Genomic DNA, 23,170 nt, shown 5'->3' on the forward strand with positions numbered 1-23,170 from the left:
GTGTCTGCCTCTCCCCTGCTCGTGCTGTCTCTCTCTCTCAAAAATAAACATTAAAAAATTTTTTTAGAACATTAGAAAAGAGACCAGCAGATTTTACATCACCACAATAACATTAGTTGTGTAGGATAGTTTGGTTATAGGTGATTCCTTTTTCCATATTTTCTCTACTGTGTTTTTATTATCTTCATAATTAAAATACATTAAAGGAATCCATTTATAGGGAAATGGCAATATTCTGACTTAGCCTAAATAAGTCATAAAATGTAATTTGAAGTAGTTTTAGTTTAGATAATGAATATCACAAATACCTGACAAACACCAGTGTTAAAAGAACATTCTGAAGGTAGAAGTTCTACCAACATGAACACCGGAGAAACTCAGATGCTCCTAATCTGTTCTTAGGACAGAAGTAGCTCAGTTTTTGTTTTTTTTTTAATGTTTATTTATTTTCAACACAGAGAGAGAGAGAGAGAGAGAGAGAGAGAGACAGAGCACGAGTGGGGGAGGGGCAGAGAGAGAGGCAGACACAGAATCCAAAGCAGGCTCCAGGCTCTGAGCTGTCAGCACAGAGCCCGACGTGGGGCTCGAACTCACAGACCTCGAGATCATGACCTGAGCCAAAGTCAGACACTCAACTGACTGAGCCACCCAGGTGCCCCAGAAACAGCTCAGTTTTAAAAATAAATACAACATTCTGAGTTGAATGGAGAAGATAGAGCCATAGAGTAAAAGCAACTTTTCTAGAAGCAAGCAATAATCCTGTCCTATATACGGATTTACCTAATCTCCCTTCCCCCTCTTGATACAATTTGTTCCCAGGTCTTGTTTGCTATACTTTGGGCACAGTCCTAGATCACAGAGTAATATTGTTATTTGTAGACTTGATTCTCCCCTACTAGGCTGGGAGCTCCTTGTGGGCAGTGTTTAACCGTAGCCACTTTGTATCTCTTATTTCTACCACTGTGCCTCCTATAGAGCAGCTGCCCTGTTAATGTTTATTAAACTGAACAAAGAAGCAGCAACAATTTTAAAACGCAGTGTGGGCTGCATTTATAAAACACATGGCTACAAAAACCTGAATATTCTAGAGGCTAATCTTCATGCAGAATGAGTCAATAAGTTTCTATTGTGTTTAAATAGAAGATCAGATTTTATGTCCATCATAAAAACTTACAAACATTGCACAACACAATAAGCACAGTAAATTGGTAACCTCTGGGTTCATGCCAAGAGAAGTATGTTCCACATAGTATTTGTGCTACCCCTCCTCAGGTCCACCTTCCTTCTGTCCAGCACAGGCAGTAAGGCTCAAAACTGCTATTTTTAGCAGTGAATGATTAGAGAGCTTGACTTCCTCATGAAGGTTCTGAGGAGAGTACAACTAACCATGGTAGGGCAATCAGAGTATTTGCTGATTACAATCTTCTGTTATAAAGAGAAAAAATATTTACATATCCTAAGATGGAAAACAGCCCAGATATCTGCAAAATAGCCCCTTATTAAGACCAGTAGGAACACAGCAGCAATTTCCCTCTAGTGCTCGGATATTTGCCAACTACTGATATGACATTCTCACATGATGTTTTAAGTCTTTAGACATCTCCCTGCAATGTCTAAAGAAAGGCAGAGGAGAAAGTGCCTCTTTTTTCTTCCCTTATTGGCTTTCCTGTGATTGGAGTGGTGAAATTGTGCTCAAACAATTGGCCTCTTTGTTAGAAACACATTAATTCAAAATTCCAGGGAAGAGTTAATCCAGGTAGGTCTGGTCTCTATCTGGACAATTTCATTTTTCTTTTCTTAAGTTTATTTATTTATTTTGAGAGAGAGAGAGAGAGAGAGAGAGAGAGGAGGGGCAGAGAGAAAGGAAGAGAGAGAATCCCAAGCAGGCTCCACTCTGTCAGTGCAGAGCCCTACAGAGGGTTCAAACCCATGAACCATGAGATCATGACCTGAGCCGAAACCAAGAGTTGGATGCTTAACCAACTGAGTCACCCAGGCACCCCTGGACAACTTCTTTTCAGATTACTTTGGCAGAGAAAAATCCGATTTCTTGCTATTTAAGAAAAAAATAACAACAACAAAAGAAAAACACATTGCACAAGTATGCAGGTGGCTAATTATTAATTTTCTTAGTAAAACATCCAAATCTAAATTGCCTTGATTTAGGCTGACCTAAACTACTGATGCAACCATTTTACATGAATTTAAGAAGAAATGCACTAAATGGAGCAAGCTTATGTCCAAATTTGCAGTTTTATGCTCCTTCTTCCTGATACCAGAATCACTATGTAAAATAGTGGTTAAGAATGTGAGGTCATAGAGGCGCTTGGGTGGCTCTGTCAGTTAAGCGGCTGACTTTGGCTCAGGTTATGATCTCACGGTTCATGAGTTCAAGCCTCTCATGGGGCTCTCTGCACTGGTGGTGCAGAGCCTGCTGGATTCTCTCTCCATTTCTCTTTCTCTGCCCCCTCGCCTCTGGCTCTCTCTCTCTCTCAAAATAAATAAACTTTAAAAAAATTCTTTAAAAAAAAAAAAAAGAAGTGTGGGTCATGGAGCCTGCTAGTGCATACTGAACCCACCTGAATCCACCAGTACCTGGTGTGGGATCAAGTTACTTAAACTCTCCGGACCTCTTTTTCTGCCTCTATGTGTGTTACAGCCATTAAAATTATGTCAATACATATAAATCACTTAGTATAATGGTTGACAGTTAATTATTGATTACTAAGTGTGGATTTATTGTGAAGCTGATGTGGATTTATTGTGTCGCTTTAGAGGACCTCACTTGCACAGGCTCTTCCTGAGGTCTCGGGGCAGGGGGGTGGGGGTCTAGCAGAGCCCCCCCCCCCTTTTTTTGTTTAGTTTTGCAAAAGGAAGACATTTTATTTTATTTTATTTTTTTAATTTTTTTTTTCAACGTTTATTTATTTTTGGTACAGAGAGAGACAGAGCATGAACGGGCGAGGGGCAGAGAGAGAGGGAGACACAGAATCGGAAACAGGCTCCAGGCTCTGAGCCATCAGCCCAGAGCCCGACGCGGGGCTCGAACTCACGCACCGCGAGATCGTGACCTGGCTGAAGTCGGACGCTTAACCGACTGCGCCACCCAGGCGCCCCAAAAGGAAGACATTTTAACTGTAGTCCGTTAAGGCTGCTGTCTCTCTCCATGTCAAATTCCACTGCACCATTTTCTCCTGTGTTTGGAGGTATTTGAGTGTCCACCAGTATTTTGGGATCTGGCTAAGGGGAAGTTGATCTGGGGACATACCACTTTAACTATTTTTAACTTAGAAACATGCAAATATTATACTTTAGGATTGATGTCTTATTTAAGAAAAACTTTATCCAGTTTTTTTCATGTATTATGATATTCCTAATGAGTCATAAAACTGAAAGAAATATCTTAAGGTAGCAACAATTTTTTTATTTTAATTTTTAAGCCATGCTTGAGGAAAGACTAAATTTTACAAAATTCTATAGGAAATTATATTACAATATTATCTTATGAAGAGGTAATCGGAGAGTTTGAAGCCATTAACTTTGGCAAAGAGTTTTATAACCATACATTGAGCAGTTTATTAATAAAAAATTTATTGCTGATTTGATATAAAATATTGATGTTGACACAGATAACATAAAACTCAAAATATGTTTCTGCAATAAGGAAACAGACAAGCTAATTAATGAGTATGGCTAGTTTTCAATGATGCCCTGAAGTTTTACAGCTCATACTGTGAATGACAAAGGTCACAAAGATCTTCAAAAGGTGAAAAGGAAGGTAGAAGAGTCAGAGTTGAGAAGGATTTGAAGATTCTAGGATACTGGCTTTGAAGATAAAGGGGCTACAAGCCAAGGCATGTGATGGTCTTAAGAAGCTGGAAAAGGCAAAGAAATGTTTCTTCCATAGAAGCCTCCAGAAGGAACACAGCTCTGCCAACACCTTGATTTGAGCCTAGTGAGACTCATTTCAAATTTTTGACCCCCAGAACTACAAAATAATACATTTGTGTAGTTTTGAGTCACTAAATTTATGGTGATTTGTTATAGTAGCAGTATGAAACTAGTATAGAAACAATGTGATTGCCAGGGGCAGTGTGTAAAAGGAGCCGCAGCGTTCACCTGGGTTTCTTTAAGCCTTGTCACCATGCTGTGAGGAAGTAAAAAGACCACAGAGAAAGGCCACACATGTCGGCATTCTGGCCACCAGCCTCAGCCCAGCCCACAGTCAGCCCCCACTCCGGACATGTGAGGGAGCAAGCCACAAGATGGCTCCAGCCCCAACCACCATCTCAATGCAACTTCATGAAGGACCCTGAGAAAGGACTGACTGCATCACTGAGCTCAGTCCAACTGAGAACTGTGAGTGACAATAATAAGATTATCGTTATTTTAAGCCATTAAGTTTTAGGGCGATTCACTGCACAGCAATAAGTAACTGGGCCAGTTAGCATACATCAGCTTTTAAAAATTTACAATTTTTCTTGATTTGCTTCATCTTAAATAAACATTCACGCTCGTATCTAATTTTGTATTGTTAATCCTACTCTTTTTTCCTAGAGAGAACTCCTCTAAATTGGAAAGCTTCAACCCCTCCTTAAAAATTTAGTTCTGTTCAGATGAACATAAGGGAAGGGAAGCAAAAATATAAAAACAGGGAGAGGGACAAAACATAAGAGACTCTTAAATATGGAAAACAAACAGAGGGCTACTAGAGGGGTTGTAGGAGGGGGTATGGGCTAAATGGGTAAGGGGCATTTAGGAATCTACTCCTGAAATCATTGTTGCACCATATGCTACGTAATTTGGATGTAAATTAAAAAAAAAAAAAAAGTTCTGTTCTTGAATGTAGACAGAATTTCTTATTCAGAGTGTGGTTAAAAAACATAATATATGTAATTAAGCAGACCTGAGGATCTTTGAAATTATGCAACCTTTCTTCTTAGAAATTAAAAAAAAAAATCCTTCATTTTGAAGACACCTTAAAATAACAAAAGCAAAATTTAAGCTTATATTACTTATTCATATCACCTTAAATGTCAATTGCCTTTTCATCTGAGATTAAAATAAGTGATAATTACTTTCACAGAAAATGAAAACTTCCTTTAGCATTAAGATGATGTATTCAACAGATGTCTCCTAAATGATTCTTTACTGACAGTATCAACTTCCCAGAGCGCTGTGATGGCAAGAAAAGACAGGAAATATCTGACTTAGGTTATGGTTCTTGGAACAAGTCATAAAAGAAGAATGTGTTATGTAAATAATAATGTACAATGTCCCAGAATGCAGCCTGGACCACTTAAAATATATTTGCTTTGGGACAGATATACCATTTTTTTTTTTTTTTTAATTTTTTTTTTCAACGTTTATTTATTTTTGCGACAGAGAGAGACAGAGCATGAATGGGGGAGGGGCAGAGAGAGAGGGAGACACAGAATCGGAAACAGGCTCCAGGCTCTGAGCCATCAGCCCAGAGCCCGACGCGGGGCTCGAACTCACGGACCGCGAGATCGTGACCTGGCTGAAGTCGGACGCTTAACCGACTGCGCCACCCAGGCGCCCCCAGATATACCATTTTGAGATAATCATCTCTGATTTCAAGAATTGCCAGATTATCGGCTGCATGCTCCTTTACCCATCTCTCCATGCCATGTCAAAGCTACTCCATTTATTTCAGTTAACTTTAGCGTAACAGAAAGAGTTCTGGACACTAAGTAATGAGTCAGGACACTGAGGTTAAATGTGCATTGAGTTCGAGGGTTTTTCAGAGATAGTTCTTATAAGGCTGACTCACTTGCAGGAGAGTAGGACTGGAAGGGCCCAACCTGGCTGGCTGGCAAAAGGTCTCTTCAGAAGGTCTCTACCGTGTGGTAGGTCCCACAATTCCAAGGCTGAGCACATCACTTTTGGGGGATTAACTGTATTATGAATATCACTAACCCTCTCATGGATAAACACTCCCTCTGAAAGATACAACATGCTCCAACATTGACAACAACAAAAACAACAAGTTCTATATATAGTAAATAAATGGCAAATGTTGAATTCGCTAATTTCAGATTTGGGGGCTTGTCTATGAGAAAAAGTCACAAGGCAGAATATATGAGATGTTCACTCATTTATTGATTGCTTGAAGAAAGGAATTAATTGTCTGCATATAAAATCATGTCTTTCCTTCAAGTTCAGATTTAAAAAAATGAGCACTTGGTTGAAAACCTGAATTACTTCAAGATGGCACCCCAGGTTAGTTTATGCTTTCCCTGTTCCTTTCCCTCCAGAAAGCATTCCTGTCCCCTTTGCCAGGTTCTGCTAGCAAGGTTAATCTAAACAGGAGGTTTGGGTCTACAAAACACCTAAATGACAGAAACTAGCCAAGGCTCAGAGCCAGAAATAGTGCATGAGTGGAAGAGGGAGTGTGGCATTATGTCAGCTTTACCAGTCCCCATCCTGAGGTTGTTTCCTTTCAGAGCTGCTTGCTATTAGATTCCTTTGACAAAGCTAGGGATGGTCCCTTCTTTTCCCTCAAGAAGTCACAGCATTGTGAAAGTCCTGACAGCATACATAGGTGGATATAGTAAAAGTGCTTTTACAAACGTTTCTTTACATATGAAGAGGAAACAACTACCCCTGGTGATTATTCCTCCCTATTTTTCTTTCCAGATTACAAAGTTGAGGTTCAGTACAATTCACATTATTCAAGGTATTTAAGGTACTATTTCTACTAAGTAAGGGGGTGCCTGGATGGCTCAGTCAGTTAAGCGTTTGACTTCGGCTCAGGTCACCAGCTCACAGTTCGTGGGTTCAAGCCCCGCATCAGGCTCTGTGCTGACAGCTCAGAACCTGAGGCCTGCTTCAGATTCTGTGTTTCCCTCTCTCTCTGCCCCTCTCCCATTCACACTCTCTCTCTCTCTCTCTTAAAAATAAATAAACGTTAAAAAATTTTTTTAAAAAAGAAAGCTGGGACTCAAAGTCAGGCATTCAGATCCCTCGGCTAGGGCATTTGCCCTACACTTTAGACGTACCAGCATATTCTGGGGATATTCTGGGACTGTGTTTTATTTACCTATTTTTGTATCCCTGAGGCCTAGTACTATGCCTGGTATCTAGTATATATTCATTAAATGTCTGTTAAATAAAAAGTTAGGATTCATTGTTTAAAACTACCATTTGTAAGAAGAAAGATGTTATCAGAAAAGTGGTGTGGGGATTCTGATGCCTTACAAAGTTCAGGGAAAGTCCAAGTATAAAGCACTAAGGGAAGCAGTGCAGCAGCTGCGTGGAAATACTCTATTTTATTTCCAAGGTAGAAGCTTAAGTGCTGAGTGGTTTGAAGGACACTCCTCAAGAGTCAAGGATTCGCTGAATGAAGGCTGTGTTTCTGTGGGTGTGCTGTTTATTTCCTGCTCTGTGCCCACTTTCTAGTTTCACAGTCTCAGATGTCACTGAGGACAAGTTCCCTGTCTGACCTTCATGGGGTTATTGGGGACAGATTATTACCCAATCACACTGCACCCCTATCACTGTGCTGTAGAACACCAAGTATCTTGTAATGAAATAAATCCCCTCAAAGTCCTTTCTGGGGACTGCCAGATTCCTTTTTTTTTTTTTTTTTTTTCCCCTGAACTGTCAGCACAGAGCCCAACACAGGGCTTGAACTCATGAACCATGAGATCATGACCTGAGCCCAAGTCAGACACTTAATAGATTGAGCCACCCAGGCATCCCAGGAACTGCCACATTTCTGATTCCCTGTTTTGTATGCGTGCCTAATGCAGGAAAGTCGCCCCCAAGAAAGCTTAGGAAACACTGAAAGGTAGCTGAAAGGTACCTAGAGGAAAATGTCTTTTAAATAAATAAGACCCACAGCTGCAGGAAAGTAAACTTAAGTGATAAGAGCAGACAAATGGAGCCTGGAGAAAGTCTGTCATTAAAAAAGTTTAAAAATTTGGGACACCTGGGTGGCTCAGTCTGTTAAGTGTCTGACTCGTGATTTCACCTCAGGTCCTGATCTCATGGTTGATGGGGTTGAGCCCCACATTGGGTTCTGTGCTATAGCAGGGATACTGTTTGGATTCTCTCCCTCTCTCTGCCCCATCCCTTCTCTCTCTCTCTCTTTCTCTCTCTCTCTCTCTCTCTCTCTCTCTCAAAAATAACTTATTTAAAAATTTTAAAGATTAAAAAATAAAGTCTTCGGGCGCCTGGATGGCTCAGTTGGTAGAGCATCTCACTCCTGGTTTCTGCCCAGGTCCTGATCCCAGGGTGATGGGATCAAGCCCTGCATCAGGCTCTGCACCAAGCATGGAGCCTGCTTAAGATTCTCTCTCTCCCTCTGTCCCTTTCCCCCACCCCTATCATGCACATGCTCACTCTTGCTCTCTGAAAAAAAAAAAAAGATTTAAAAATTAAAATAAAAAAATGAAGGCCATATTAATAACCAAAAAAATGAGCATAACAAAAGAAAACTTGCATTATCAGAATATCATCGTTGTTAAAAGGAGGTGTTTTGAAAAAGAGGATGATGTAACTACTTGTCCACTATTTTTTGATGATTGCTATTTCCTTTATCTTAAAAAGGTAAGTGGATTGAGGTGGGTAAAGGGCTCCATACTGGACAAGTTGATCAGTCTTTTCTCCCTTACTGAATAGAGCCTGCTGAGAGCAGGAAATTGAACACAGATTACCAAGCTTTCTTGTCTTACTCTTAGAGAACAGCTCATCATTCAAAAGGCTGCCTGATAAAAGATTAAAAAAAAAACCCAATTATGAAATATCATATAGTATACATTTTGTATAACTTTATAACAGTGATCTAAGTCAAGTACAATTTTTTGATCTCTTTCTTTTGCCTTATACCACCTCTATTTAAAAAATCTTCTACCACATAATTTTACATTTCCTCTTTCACATCACTTATTTTATGTTCCTTTTCTATCTTTGCCCTCCTACTTGAAAAAAGTTTTCATGTTTTGGCCACAAACTCTCCTTTCTCTTGAGGTGTATGTTTTCTGTCCAGCTGCTTTCTGTCTCTGGAGCCTCCTTATATACCGCAATGAGCTGTTATCTACTTAATTCTAATCTTAGCTTTATTTTCCATATTAGTTACATATCCTCACTTATGTTTTTCAGCACAGATTTCCAGCAAAAAGTTTATGTCAAATAAAAATAATAGTTTTAATAGTGTTTACAAGATCACAGGCATTGCACAAAATTATGCAGTCTGTAAATCATTTAAAAGTAGTCTGTTACTGTAATTTTATTTTTTTTCTAAAATAGGATTTGCTCTTTGAGTTTCCCTTCCACTCAGTTGCTCTTGTGCTGGAGACTCTCGTGTCTAGTCCCCTCTAATATGCATAGGAATCTATTTCTAAACTTCCTTAGCTGCTCTGAAAAGAAGAGAAATCTGCTTCTAAAGCAGTGTTGTATGATTTCTCATATTCTACAAGTAATAAAACAATTCACAGAAAACATGCAGATGAACAGAAAAGAGAATCTGTTCCTCAGGGCTGATTTCTTAGACGAGAACTCAAGAACCTACTATTTACTGATTTGTGTATTTAGCTGACTGTGGCTGGGAATTGACAGAGAAAGTGAAGAAAGTATAAATGTTAGAAGGGAGTCTCTTACACCTCTCAAAGACATTCTGTGTGCAGGTTTGTTTCTCTGGCCTAAGGCACCCTTTGTTTTGCCTTTTTGCTCTGCTTCATAAGAGGTGTGGCCTCTTAATAACGTTAATTATAATGGACAATAAGTTATAATTTATGGGTGCCTGAGACCAAGAAGCCTCTGGGAGTCTTCATTAAAACAACAGCACAATGACAACCTCTGGAGGCATGATATATAATGATTAAAAGTTTATGTGCCCTTATCCACATACACAGATTAAGTTGTTTTTTTAAGTCCCCTCTTGTACATGGAAAAATCTGAAGGCACATCAAAGTAAAAAGAATACTTACAACCAACACTCTTGTACCCATCTCCCACCTTCATCACCTCTTAACGTTTTCCCAATTTCGTTTCACTTATCATCTCCATTGTTTTCCTCTTGGTAGGAAAAACTTTAAAGCGAACACGAGATAGCATTTTACTTGTAAATATTTCAGTAAACACCCCCAAAATTTTATAATAACTTGATTGACTATTACCGTAAAGTGGACCCGCAGAACAAATAAATGTTTTCTAGCTGTTACGGCTCTTCTAAGGTAAGAGCGTAGAGTGGCATACCCCCAGGACGAGTGGAGGTGGGGGTGGGAGGGACTAGGGTGGGAGGGACTAGACCCCCGGGTAAGGTCTATAAATTCCTCCGGAGCCATCAGGCATGCGCAATCCAGACCCTAGAGTTGCTAAGGCCCTAAGGAAGATAGAGGCTCCGGATAAGACGAAAGCCAATCAGAGGACTCAAAGGCTAATCAGTTAGCCAATCCGGATTCTAGAGTGCATCAGATGCTCAGCATTCTGATCTCTGTACCAGTATCCAATCGGAGAGCTGGCTGCTTTGGGCGGACTTTTCAAAACAGCGAAAACAAAACAAATGGGGACCTTTAAAAGGTGCAATGCGACCAGAAACCGTCTCCTTCCGCCTCTCAAGCCTATCACTCCCTGTCTTTCCCCTCTCCGGATCAATCGCGGAAAGCCGACGCCCAGATTCAACCCTCCGCCCAGGGACCGAGAGGGAGGGATGGCTCGGCAAAGCAAAACCGAGCTGAAGAGGGCACACATCCGGCTGGGGACAGCAGTATGGGGTGGGACTCTTTTTCAAAGTCTTTTGCGGTAGCCGCGGATCCCTCCGCGGGGAGTCACGTGCCCCGCCCCCTTGGGGGCGTCGAAAACTCAAAACAAAAACAAGGGGTTTGGTTCGGCCTCCGCTGTGGAGGCGGCGGTGCCTGCAAAGGGCCAGGGTTAGAAGGGCCGGCACTGCGCCCCAGCCGGAGGGTGGGCGCACGGGGAGCGGGATGAAGCTCCGGCTGTGAGGCCGAGGCGGAGGTGGCAGTGGGGGGGGGGGGAAGGGTCCGATGCCGGTCCGGGGGCACCGCTGAGGCGGCGGGTCCCCGACCTCCGGAGACAGGTTCGGACGCCCCCGCCGTGCCCAGTCCTCACCGGACCGTGACGCCGCGGGCCGGTGGAGGCTCCTCTCCGGCACGGTGAGTGGGCTCGCCCGGGCTCGCGGGGTTTCTTTGTTTGTGGTTGGGACGTGGTAGGGGGATGTGGGAGTACCCAATCGGCCCCGGAGCGACTCCGGTCCTGCCCTCAGCCCTGCCCCGGGGGAGTGAGCACTGGAGACGGAAAGATGTTGGAAGGAGGAGTGGTGAGTCGAGGAGGCTGAAGACAATTCTTTAGTTGCAACCCACCCCCATTTTGTCACGGGGGCTCGCTGGGGTGGTGCTTCCTGGATTGACAGCCCCAGAGCTCAGCACGGTTGAGGAACCTGGGATCAGTGGATGGACGGGTGATGTCCAGGCATGGGGTGGGCTGGACTTCTGTCCCCCGACTGGGTGGGCCACGCCACCCCACCGCTCTCTCGGATCGGGGTCTTGCCACTCGGGTGGAGCGGGGATAGGCGCTGCCGAAGCGGATGAGAAGGCTTGGGGGCTGAACTCCAGCGAGAGGGGCTTCAGGAGCTGGGCTCCCCGGGAGAGGCGGGGCTCGGGAGTCTCCTCCCTCCGGTTCTTTGTTCAGTCGCGAGACTTTCTTTCCCCTCCCCCTTATTGTGTAAAGCGCCCACTCCCAAGACCTGCTGCCTTAGGTGCCCCGGGTGCTTTCCGCGGGCAGAAGCCCCTCCCCCCCACGGCTTCAGGTAGGGCGGACGGACACTGCCGCCCCAGGGCAGTTTCCGGTTTGTGAAACCTCCGGGAGGCTGGGGCTGGCCGGTCTGACCCAGCGCTGGCCGGCGGACGACAGCGCGGCCCCTCCTCCTGCCACACCTCCCTGGCGGTGGGGGAGGATTGCGCCGGGGTTCTGGAGGACGTGACTGATCCCCTCATCCGCTCCTACCTAGGGTGTGCTGGGGCGTCTCTAGCTTGAGGTATTGACCCCAGCTCTTTTTTTGCCCACTCCCCACCCCCTCCCCAGGATACCTACTCTAACTGTGCGTGGTGTCTTTGCTGCAGATGAAGGATTTAGGGGCAGAGTATTTGGCGGGTCGTGAAGGGGTCCAGCTCTTCGGATTGTTGAACCTCTATTTAGAGCAGGAACAGAGATTCCAACCTCGAGAAAAAGGGCTGAGCTTGATCGAGGCTACACCGGAGGTAAGCTCCCAGAAAAGATGTCTTGCTCAAACAGCTGATAGGGCTTGGAAAAGGATAACTTTTAAGTTGAATCAAGATTAAAGGCTGCAAAGTTTCTTAAGATAAAATTTTGTCTTTCTAGAGTAGTAAGATAAATCTTACAATCTTATGCACGAGAGTGATCCTAACCCTCGAGAAGTGTTTCTTCAAATGTGGTACCTCCAACCTGCAGCTTCTGGGGTGGGGGGGGGGAGACTCTTACGTCGCAATTGAGTAGTTCCGTTGTGGAAATAGCCTTTGCCCCTGAAATACTTCATAGTAGGGCCTTTTCTTTATTAGAAAAAACAAAAATCTAACTATCTCCATTACAAGAGAGTTATATTTGCTATAACCCCTGGAAGTGACAACAGTTTTCTGAAGCTCTTCTGTAATGTAGATTTTAAAAAAGCAGTGATATGTATACATATTTTGTACCTGAAAAGGTTTGTAGCATTAAATGATTCCACTCTTTCCCCCTATATTCTTAAAGGTTAAGGGAAAAAATTACTCTATTTGAATCTAATTGTGTGTATTTATCTAGTTCTAAGAAAGTCATAACTTTGGCTCTTGGTTTTTATTTCAGGATGATAACACTTTGTGTCCAAGATTGAGAAATGCCAAAGTAGAAGATTTAAGGAGTTTAACCAACTTTTTTGGATCTTGCACTGAAACTTTTGTCCTGGCTGTCAATATTTTGGACAGATTCTTGGCTCTTATGAAGGTATTTAACCAGTGTGTGTGTGTGTGTGTGTGTGTGTGTGTGTGTGTGTTTTGTTTTGTATTGTTTTTGAGAGAGAGAGAGAACGAGAACGAGCAGGGAAAGAGCAGAGAGGGGAGAGAGACAGAATCCCAAACATGCTGCATACTGTCAGCATGGAGCCCAGTGCAGGGCTCTGAACTCAGGAACCCATGAGATCATGACCTAAGCCAAAATCAAGAGTCGGACGCTTAACCGACTGAGCCACCCAGGCGTCCCTATATCTTTATATTTCTAAATGTAGTGCACAGCACAGTGCCTAGGATACAGGGGTTCGATAAATGTTTGACAAGTGAATGTAATTATGTCACTGTGCATAAACATTTTTAATTGGAATTGTGATCTTTAGTGCCAGGTTAAGAGATTACAGAATTAACTGTGTTGGATTTTAAGTTTGGTTTTGCTGTACCTCTTCTATGCCTTCTCTTTGCAGACGTGATAAAATGAAGAACACTGTTTTTAGGTATTCCCTATATACGTATACAATTCTCAAAATAAGGTTTTCACATTTTCATCTTTCATCACATTTTCTGTTGGAGCTTAGGTATTTTTAATACTGAAACATAAATTCAAGTATAGCAGTATGTTAAAGGTGACCTACTGCCTTCCCTGTGAGAAGTCTTTTCAAAGCGGGGAACCATAGTCTTATTAACCAGCTACTGTTAGAAAAATGTGGCAATTCTTCTGCCAATAGGATTGCTGTCAGCTGCTGGGTCAGTTTTCAGGGCACTGAAAAGAAAAGGGCAGCCATCTGTCCATGGCAGCTTTTACATATGCTCTGTTCTGCACAACTGATGCAATATTTCTCTTGGGCAAATTTGCACTGAAATGTAGGGTGATATTTAAAGATAAGTAGAGAAGAAGATAAAAAAATAAGTTACACGTATTATTTTTATATTCAAAGAAGTATATATTTTCTTGGAGTTGAAAGGCTTAATTTATTTTGGGGGAGATTGCACTATTAGGAATTTCATGTTTGAAATACAAAGTATAATTCAGTGTTAGAAACCTAGCTGTTAAATTTGCATTTAAATTACTTAATTTAAATGCTTAAAATGCCTTTTAAAAAAGAGGAAGTTAAGTCAGTTTAAAATGTAAAAGTGATTAATTATAATTGTGAATAAGGGTAAAGTATTGGTAACAGATTGTGTTCTGTCTTAAGAGTTAGGGACATCATCATATTAAGTGTCGGCTTTACTGAATCAGAGTGACAGTTGTTAGAAGAAGCTTTTTGTTCTTTGCTTTTCAGGTGAAACCTAAACATTTGTCTTGCATTGGAGTCTGTTGTTTTTTGCTGGCTGCTAGAATAGTTGAAGAAGAATGCAATATTCCATCCACTCATGACGTAATCCGGATCAGTCAATGTAAATGTACTGCTTCTGACATAAAACGGATGGAAAAAATAATTTCAGAAAAATTGCACTATGAATTGGAAGCTACTACTGCCTTAAACTTTTTGCACTTATACCATACTATTGTACTGTGTCATACATCAGAAAGGTCAGTGGGATTAAAAGTAAAAATTTTGTGCTTTAGCGTTCCTGTAGCTAACAGTTGTAATGCCAGTGAAGTTTATATTTTTACTTTTCTAAACTTCCAACTTGGATTTTCAACAGCAAGTTTTTAGAATCATTTAAGTCTTTGGAAGTTTAATAAGTAAATATTTTGTCCTACCTTTTCATTGTATAGGAAAGAAATACTGAGTCTAGATAAACTAGAAGCTCAACTGAAAGCTTGCAACTGCCGACTTACCTTTTCAAAAGCAAAAGTAAGTTGATTTCTTGCTTACATAGGTCTCGCTGTTTCTGTTTTTAATTTTTAAAAAAATATTTTTTTCCTTTTTTTTTTTTTTAATAGCCATCTGTGTTAGCTTTGTGCCTTCTCAATTTGGAAGTAGAAACTTTGAAATCCATTGAATTACTGGAAATTCTTCTGCTTGTTAAAAAACATTCCAAGGTAATTGATCTTCAGTTCTTATTCTTTAAAGCAGACTTGTTACCTAATTTATCAGTTTTTTACCCCTGTGGTGATTTAAACATTAAATAATAACCTTATGGGCCTTTTACCTTTTCCACTTTTGTACCTCATGTGTTGACGTTCTCAAAATGCAGCTCTGACCCAGACACTATTAAACTGGAAGGGAACCTGATCACTTACCCTAGCTTCTTTCTATGTTCAGATGTTGTATCTTCTCTGGTATTGTCACTTATTGATAACAGTGTTCTGCAGTGCAACATGCAGATTATTCAAAAATACATACTAGGAAATAGACTTAGTAAATATACTAATGGCAGCCCGTTACATCTGTAGGGCTGAATCATTATCCCATTAGTAGCATTACCAAAATAACTTCAACAATGTTTTTCTTTTTAAACCTTTTAAGCCAGCTCAATAAGTTTTGCAGTAAAGGGTGTTAGTACTAAAAGGAGTGCCTCAGGGTTCTGTTAGCACAGAGGCAGGGCAGACTGAGAGGCACTATGACTGGGAGTCTCATTGGACCAAAAAAATCTTAGACAATGAAAGTTTGGGTAGCAGAGGCTTGTGGCCAGAAGGTTGGTGGACTAGAAGAGTTTGGGAATCCTTTTAAGGTTGGCTTATAGTTGGAATGTCTAAGTGATAGTCAGAAGCCAGGAGTAAGGAGATCCAACTCAAATAGTGATTTTGGAAGCCAAGCATGGAAATGAGACAAGGAGTCATGAATGACCAAGATTTGAACCTAATGATGGGGAGAATGTTGACCCCATTGAAGGAAGCTTGAGAGACACTAATTTGTGATCAAATTATGATTTTAGGTATTTGTATATCTTTCAGGTAGGTAGATATTTAGCAGATATTTGGCAGCCTGGAATAAAAACTCAGAAGGTAAATTGTAGTTGGAGATTGAAATATGAAATTTCTCATTAAGAAATAATAATAGAAACCATAAGAAACTTGTGGGAGTTCTTTGTTTAGGGGTCAGTTGAAACTCTGGGTTTTCTGTGTTGGTGGTTTTCCCCTTAAGAGTCCAGTGAAGGAGGGTACATGAGACAAGTAAGTGCGCCATCAGGTTGGAAAAAAGTTACCAACAAGGAGGTGGTCAGGAATATTGAATTTAGATGAGATGCCCAGTATAAAAAGAATTGAAGGAGGCTATTCTATACCTAGAGGAGATGTCAGTAGAAAGAGAAGCTAGTGGTAGAAGCCAGATTACAAAGGGGTTAAGATGTAGCTGGATTAGGTGGAAATGGAGACCATGATGATATAAAATTATCTTCTGTTTGTGGCAAAAGTATTTGTGAAGTGTTTTGTTTTTAGCAGATGAATTCTAGCTTTCATTTAAATAATGAACTTACTAGTTTTAATCCAAACCTTTTATAATAACGTCATCTGGAAATATCTTAAGTGAAAATTGACTCATTAATAAATTGGGGCATTTCCCAGTGGTGGAGAGGCTATGCCCTTTTGGGGAAATTCCTCTTCTGTCATATTGCTAACTTCCCCATTAGCATATATCTGGTGTCTTTAGCAATCCAAACAATGCTATGTCACGGAAACCTAAATCATGTTACATTCCTTTCATTGAGGCTATTAAAGGATATACTTAATAATTGGCTGATTAGCAGACCTAATGTTTTTAGGTCAGTGTATTTTCTTAAAATAGGCAAAGCATTTTATTAGGTTCTGTGTAAATTGTTTGTATCTGTGATGCTCCTCCCTTAAATCAGCGGTTACCAAATTTTGACTGCTCATTCGAATCACTTGTGGAGCTTTAAAAAATCTTGACGTCCAGCTCACATCCCATATCAAATAAGAATATCTGGTGGTGGGAGCCAGGCATCAGTATATTTTAAGCATCATAGGTGATTCTGAGGTATTTAACTTCTTCGTTAAAATATTTTTTTCCAGGTTAATGACACCGAGTTCATTTACTGGAGGGAGTTGGTTTCTAAATGCTTAGCTGAATATTCTTCTCCTGAATGTTGCAAACCAGATCTTAAGAAACTGGTTTGGATTGTTTCAAGGCGCACAGCCCAGAACCTCCACAACAGCTACTATAGTGTTCCTGAGCTGCCAACAATACCAGAAGGGGGTTGTTTTGATGAAAGTGAAAGGTAAGCAGGTTCCTTGACAAATTAGACCTCCTCAGAGTAAGTAACACTGATTTTACACTCAAAATGGAACCTGGCAATACTACACAGTATTAGAGAAAGCCAATAGCATCATCTCTTCAGCTGAGAAAATTAGCTAGAGGTAGTTTTATTAAAATAGGTGAGGATTTAGTGATATGCTCCCAACCTCCCCCCCCCCTTTTTTTTCGTTATTAAAAAAAGCAAAACATGATGCTCTGTATTCCATCTCCAGGACTTGTAACTGGAAGTTTGTACCTTTTGACCACTTTCGTCTATTTTATCCCTCCCTCTGTCAACCACCAATATGTTCTCTGCATCTATGAGTTCTGGTTTTTGTTTTTTTCATTCTTAGATTCCACACTGAAGTGAGATCATACAGTATTTGTCTTTCTCAGTATGACTTGTTTCATTGCCTCCCTTTTTGAAAACTGGTTGTTTCACATCTCCCTTGCTCTCTGAAATCTAGTTTAAGAACAAACAAAACCTGAAATGGCTTTACCAGCTTTTCAGGGTTAGTATGGATTCCTAATATGGTGCTGCGGGTTAAATGACCAGAAAAGAGAGGGAACCACCGCCACTAATGTGGCAGACTTATGTGGGTATTTTTACGGTTTTGTCAGATGCCATTGCCTTGCTCAGAGTTCATTTTCGTTCATAAAATGAATACTTTTATTAAATTTGATTGTTTTACCATCTAGAAATAATGAGTTTTATTTTCAGTTTACTGGTTTCTTGGTTTGATATTTGAGAGTAATAGGGATACAATTGTTAATGCAAGAAAGATATCAAAACCATGTGATTGAAGATATGTTGTCCTTAGTCTCCATTTATTGGATTTAAAGTGGTTAGAATTGTATTTAGTTGCTAATATGTATTAATTGGTACAAGAATAATAGTTTGGCAGATGGTAATTTATCTAAATCTCTTAGAATCTATATTTTCTAAGATTACAATAGATTACAATTCCATTTTAGGAAGTCCTTATAAGTTAAATTTTGTCTCTATAAAGTTTAAATTTTGATACAGAAACCCTGAGACTAAAGATACCCATTTAGCAGTTTCATTTGGCCTGTAAAACCTTTAAGTATTTTCTAAATAATGGAATCTTCTTCTTGTGTCTTGTTCTCCCTTTAGTGAGGACTCTTGTGAAGATATGAGTTGTGAAGAGAGTCTCAGCAGCTCTCCTTCCAGCGATCAAGAGTGCACTTTCTTTTTCAACTTCAAAGTGGCGCAGACATTGTGCTTTCCATCTTAGAAATGTAATTGTTCTGTGTCAGAATTTAAAGTGCGTATACAGGTTTCAAAGCAATAAATGGGGGAGTAGGTAGTTTTCTGGTCCATCCCCCATCTAGGCAGGAATCGCATAGACTAGAATACCTACCTTCTATTTATTATTCAGATCAGATCTGGCCTATTTTCATATTTAATCCTAAGCCATCAAATGGGTTAGTGCCTCGTAAACAATTAACAATGTTTTACACATTGGCACTTTATTTTTCTCATTGATCTTTAGCTACTTGGGGGAGGAGGGAAGGTGCTGATACCTTCAATTTATTACTTTTCAAGAAGATTTTTAAAGATGAATAGTGTAGCTTATCTTAAACTTTTTATAAAGCCTTCACGTGTCTTTCTTTAAACAGATTGGGAGCATAAAAGTGCTTCCTCAGCAGGGACATTGGATAATCCTTTAATGGTTTATCATAGATCTCCCCTACTTTCCATTCTCAGAACAGAGAATATACTCATAAATGTCAGACAACTTTTTTTGTTGCTTTGTTGTTTTCTAAATGATCACTTACTCTCTGATGCAGACTCTGTAAACTTAGGAATTATAATAGTGACATTTCTGTGAATTTTAGTATATAATGTGTTAATTGAGGTTTCTGCTAAAGCAGAAATCATTGACAGGCTAGGGTTGTTAGATAGTTGCATTTCTAATGCCTAAGTATTGTCAGACTATAGTATTATTTTAATGTTATTAAAACAATCCATAATCTATTAGTTATGCATGCATCTATATGAAAGCAGTACAGGAAGTTGAAGAGAACTATAGGTAACTGGAATGATAAATGTTGATCTTTGTAGCATATTTTATTTCATTTTCTTATATTAAAAAAAAAGTCTGCATGATTATGTTTTATTCCCTTTATAATTCACGTTTCAAAAATATTGGTATTAGTGTATGGGTGCCAAGACTGAACATGAAGTAAAAAAAAAAAAAGTTAAGTGTTTGTAGCATTCTAGTTTTAAGCATATCTGTGTGGTGGTACAGCCATGAGAATAGGGATTTACAAACTCTGTACACTTGGGATTTTGTACAGAGAATTTTTTTTAACTTTATAAATTGTATATGAAAATGTAAATCTTTAAAAATGTACATAAAAATACTGTATTTTTTTACCTTGTGTGTGTGGTAGTCTAGTCATTGCATGTAAATATAATTTATTGTGTATTCTGTTATTCTAAATAATACATTGATGACTTTTTAAATGGTCAGTCAACATCCATTGGATGTTTTCTGAAGTGAATCTTTTTGAAGTAATGATAGATTACAACTCAAAATAAAAAGATTAATGAATTATACTCTTCGTCTGCAATCTTATCTTAATTTTTTTGGCAAAAAGAAAAAGTGCTTGCTGTATTTCAGTGGGAAGGCTTGAAGTGAGGCTGGAGTGCCTCCAAGGTAAGCTGTCTATCTGGTTACCAGAAGTCCTCTAGGTAATATTTCTTCATCACAGTTTGGCCCTCAGCCTTGGAGATACTGAAAGCAAATCTGTCACTCGAGAATTGACCGCTCTCTGGGGTGGACTTATATTAAACAAAAGAGTGATGTATTGACCTGAATGCCTATTAATTTATAGCGAAAGGCAACAGGTATCAAGTACACCGGAATACTCAGGTTGGGAGATCGATAGTTTCTTTCTGCAGACACGCCAAATTCTAATCAGAAGGTTGCTTGGCAAATAAACACGAAGGGTGTTATTATGACTGACCCTGCCAGCCTCTGGCTCTTTGGACCTCTTTTTCCAAGACTTAGGCTTGTTTTGAAAGTCATGGCATGTGTGTGTGTGTGTGTGTGTGTGTGTGTGTGTGTGTGTGTGTAGGAGCATATGTTACCCGTCTAGTTAATTTTGCAGACTTGTTTTCTCTAGTTGGTTAGAAAATCAGATCTACTAATGTGGTTTTCATTTAATACTAATACCTCTTCTCCCTTGGAGATAGGGCCATGTTTTCCTAACCCTCCTAGGGCTGACTCTTGGCTTGAGGATGACCTTCTCCTTAGGTAATTTGGGTAATAGACAATATATTCTGCTTTCAGATTTTGATTTGTTGAAACATAAAAGGTATTGGTGGCTTTCTAAATCTCAAAACCCTCTTCATTCAGTTCAGGATTTCACTGCTTTTCTTACTAGATGCTCTTACTGTGAATTTGCACACATGGTTTCATCTGTTCCCCTTTCTGGTTTTCAGTACGTTTGGTCTAGCTATCTTTACTGAGCTTCCAGCTTGTTTTTTCACAACTGGCCACCCCACTTGCAAGTTTTTGAATACTCCCAAACCTGCTATTCCTGTATGTTTATCTTGGTGAATAGGTATTCCATTTACTCAAGTTGGAAACTTAAGGGATATCCACATCTCCTCCTACCTCTTTACTGGAGGTTTCCATTTATATGATTTCATTTATACTGTGTAGCTCTTCGTACTACTCTGTCTCCTCTTTTCTGCCACTGGCTTGGTTGAACCCTGTACTTAACCCTGTACGGCAGAGTCATTACAAGATCTTAGTCATCTCCTAGGATGTGGCATGCATACTTCATTGCTTCTGCTGCCTCATGCTGCTGTATCATTGCCTGGTCCCTTGGTCTCCACCCATTTGGCCCTCAGGAAGAGAGATTGAATAAATAACATGTTTTAATCACCTGTCACACTCAGTTAATATTCAGGTCAACTGTAGAGGCATTGGTTGTAGAATTCATGACAATTTTAACCAGTTTGTTTTTTTTTTTGTCAAAGATTTGACTTTTCCCTTCAATTCCTTTTCTTTCAACACTAAGTTCTAACATGATGTTCCCCCTTGCCTCCCACCTTCCCCTGTGCACATACAAATTGCTAGCTTATTTAGGCAACCCATTTTTATTTTTTTATTTTTTTAATTTTTTTAGGCAACCCATTTTACCAGGTTCTTACATGGACAAAGACCATGTACTTTGCATTTGTCACTTTTGAACCAAGTGTTTCTAATTATTTGTACCAGAAATTGGTCAACAACTTACTGTTTTTGTGTTTAGCAAATCAGGTTGTGTGGTAGATAGTTTCCTAATAGCTAATGATTCTTTCCATCCCTATGCGTGCATGCTGCTCTTTCCCATCAAGAGGTGGAGTCTGTTCCCCTTGAATTTCAGCTGGCCTCGTGCCTGGTTTTGCTTACCAAAGTGCAGTGGAAGAATTTCAGTGTATGTCCAACCCTAAGGCTTTAAGAAGACTGGCAGCTTCCCTTTTATCCTTCTTGGAGGCCAGCCACCATGCTGCAGAGAAGCTTGGGTTAGATTACTGAAAGAGGAGAGGCCAGGTGGAGAGAGGTGCTTCTTGAGGATGAGAGGTCATCTTGGATGTTCTAGTGTTAGCTAAGCTTCCGGCTGAATGCAACTTGCACAGGTGTCCTCGGCTACAACACACAGAGCCAAGGAACCACCTAGCTCATCCCACTCAATCCACAGACTCATGAAAACAATGAGTTTTTTAAGCCACTAGGTTTTGGGGTGGTTTGTTATATACAGCAAGAGTTAATTGAGATAGGCTGCTTGTTATTTATTGTCTGATGGTTACTTCTGAGTGCTGATACTATGTTTTTCTTTCTAATAATGTGTATCTGTAGTTTCCATTTTTTCCTTTTAAAATAGATTTGAGTTATTATGGTATTAACAGAATAAAGAATGAACTTCAAAAAACCCACACTGATTATATCCTTTCTTTGATTAAAATCCTTAATGGCTTCACATTGTTCCTTCGCATCAAGTTCAAACTGCTTACCAAGGCTTACAAGACCCTGCTTGATTTGATCCCTGCTCCCTTCTCAGCTTCATCCCTCATGGCAGCCATGTACACCTTTCCAGCCTAATTGCCTTTAAGTTTATTTGTGAGAGCATGAGTGAGACGGGGCAGAGAGGAAGAGAGAGAATCCCAAGCAGGCTCTGCACTGTCGGTGCAGAGCCCCATGCGGGTCTCAAACCCACAAAACGCGAGATCATGACCTGAGCCAAAGTCGGGTGCATAACTGACTGAGCCACCCAGGTGCTCCAGCCTGATTGCCTTTTACCTCCTCCTATTCACTATGCTTCTGTTCACTTCAGTGGCTTCATGCATACTCTTTCATCTGCCTGGAACACCTTTCCTGTCATCCTTATCTGGCAAACTCCTACCTTCCACCTTCAGAGTCATTCCATTTCCTCCAGATATGTGAATGCCTATTAATGTGCGAGGCACTACAATAAGAGCTTTACACATAAAACCAAACACAACGCACAGTGTCCCTGCCCTCATGCAACTTAGTGGTGAAACCAAACAATGCACAGCAAAGAATATGACTTTTTTTTTTTTTTCAACGTTTATTTTTGGGACAGAGACAGAGCATGAACGGGGGAGGGGCAGAGAGAGAGGGAGACACAGAATCGGAAACAGGCTCCAGGCTCCGAGCCATCAGCCCAGAGCCTGACGCGGTGCTCGAACTCACGGACCGCGAGATCGTGACCTGGCTGAAGTCGGACGCTTAACCGACTGCGCCACCCAGGCGCCCCAAAGAATATGACTTTTAAAGGTTATGATGATATTTTCTTCCAAGAAATCTTTCTGGAGCTCCTTCATTTTCCTCTCTTTCTCAGTGCTACATGTTTCCATAAAACTATATTTTCCTTACCCTAGCAGTCAATACCCTGCTTGTCTGTCTCCCTTGTTTGCTTACCTTACCTGTCCGCTCTGGGAAGGCAGGGGCTGCTTGTTGCATTCCCAACACCCAGCATAGCATCTGGCCCTCCTTCTCCTCTGGC

At 40.6% G+C, this 23,170-nt stretch overlaps 1 protein-coding gene across 4 annotated transcripts in view; it reads left to right on the plus strand.

Annotated features, from left to right (window-relative positions):
* Positions 1-19,709, plus strand: part of CCNG2 (cyclin G2) — a 61,862-nt gene extending 42,153 nt beyond the window's left edge. Inside the window, exons 1-9 of one of the 4 annotated variants that reach the window (XM_047090962.1) lie at positions 11,060-11,138; positions 11,993-12,019; positions 12,105-12,242; positions 12,844-12,981; positions 14,267-14,517; positions 14,707-14,785; positions 14,875-14,973; positions 16,903-17,108; positions 18,261-19,709. In XM_047090962.1, the coding sequence (XP_046946918.1) occupies positions 12,105-12,242; positions 12,844-12,981; positions 14,267-14,517; positions 14,707-14,785; positions 14,875-14,973; positions 16,903-17,108; positions 18,261-18,381 (1,032 nt within the window). In that variant the 5' untranslated portion in view covers positions 11,060-11,138; positions 11,993-12,019 and the 3' untranslated portion in view covers positions 18,382-19,709. Of the gene's footprint in view, positions 1-11,049; positions 11,139-11,992; positions 12,020-12,066; positions 12,243-12,843; positions 12,982-14,266; positions 14,518-14,706; positions 14,786-14,874; positions 14,974-16,902; positions 17,109-18,260 lie in introns of those variants that run through there. The other 3 variants (XM_047090960.1, XM_047090959.1, XM_047090963.1) reach the window with 3 other exon arrangements.
* Positions 19,710-23,170: the final 3,461 nt, after the last annotated feature.

The sequence above is a fragment of the Lynx rufus genome, unplaced genomic scaffold, assembly GCF_022079265.1.
Source record: "Lynx rufus isolate CCGP_SWC_20201006 ecotype Redwood Valley unplaced genomic scaffold, mLynRuf1.p SCAF_3, whole genome shotgun sequence".
Lineage (NCBI taxonomy): Eukaryota > Metazoa > Chordata > Mammalia > Carnivora > Felidae > Lynx > Lynx rufus.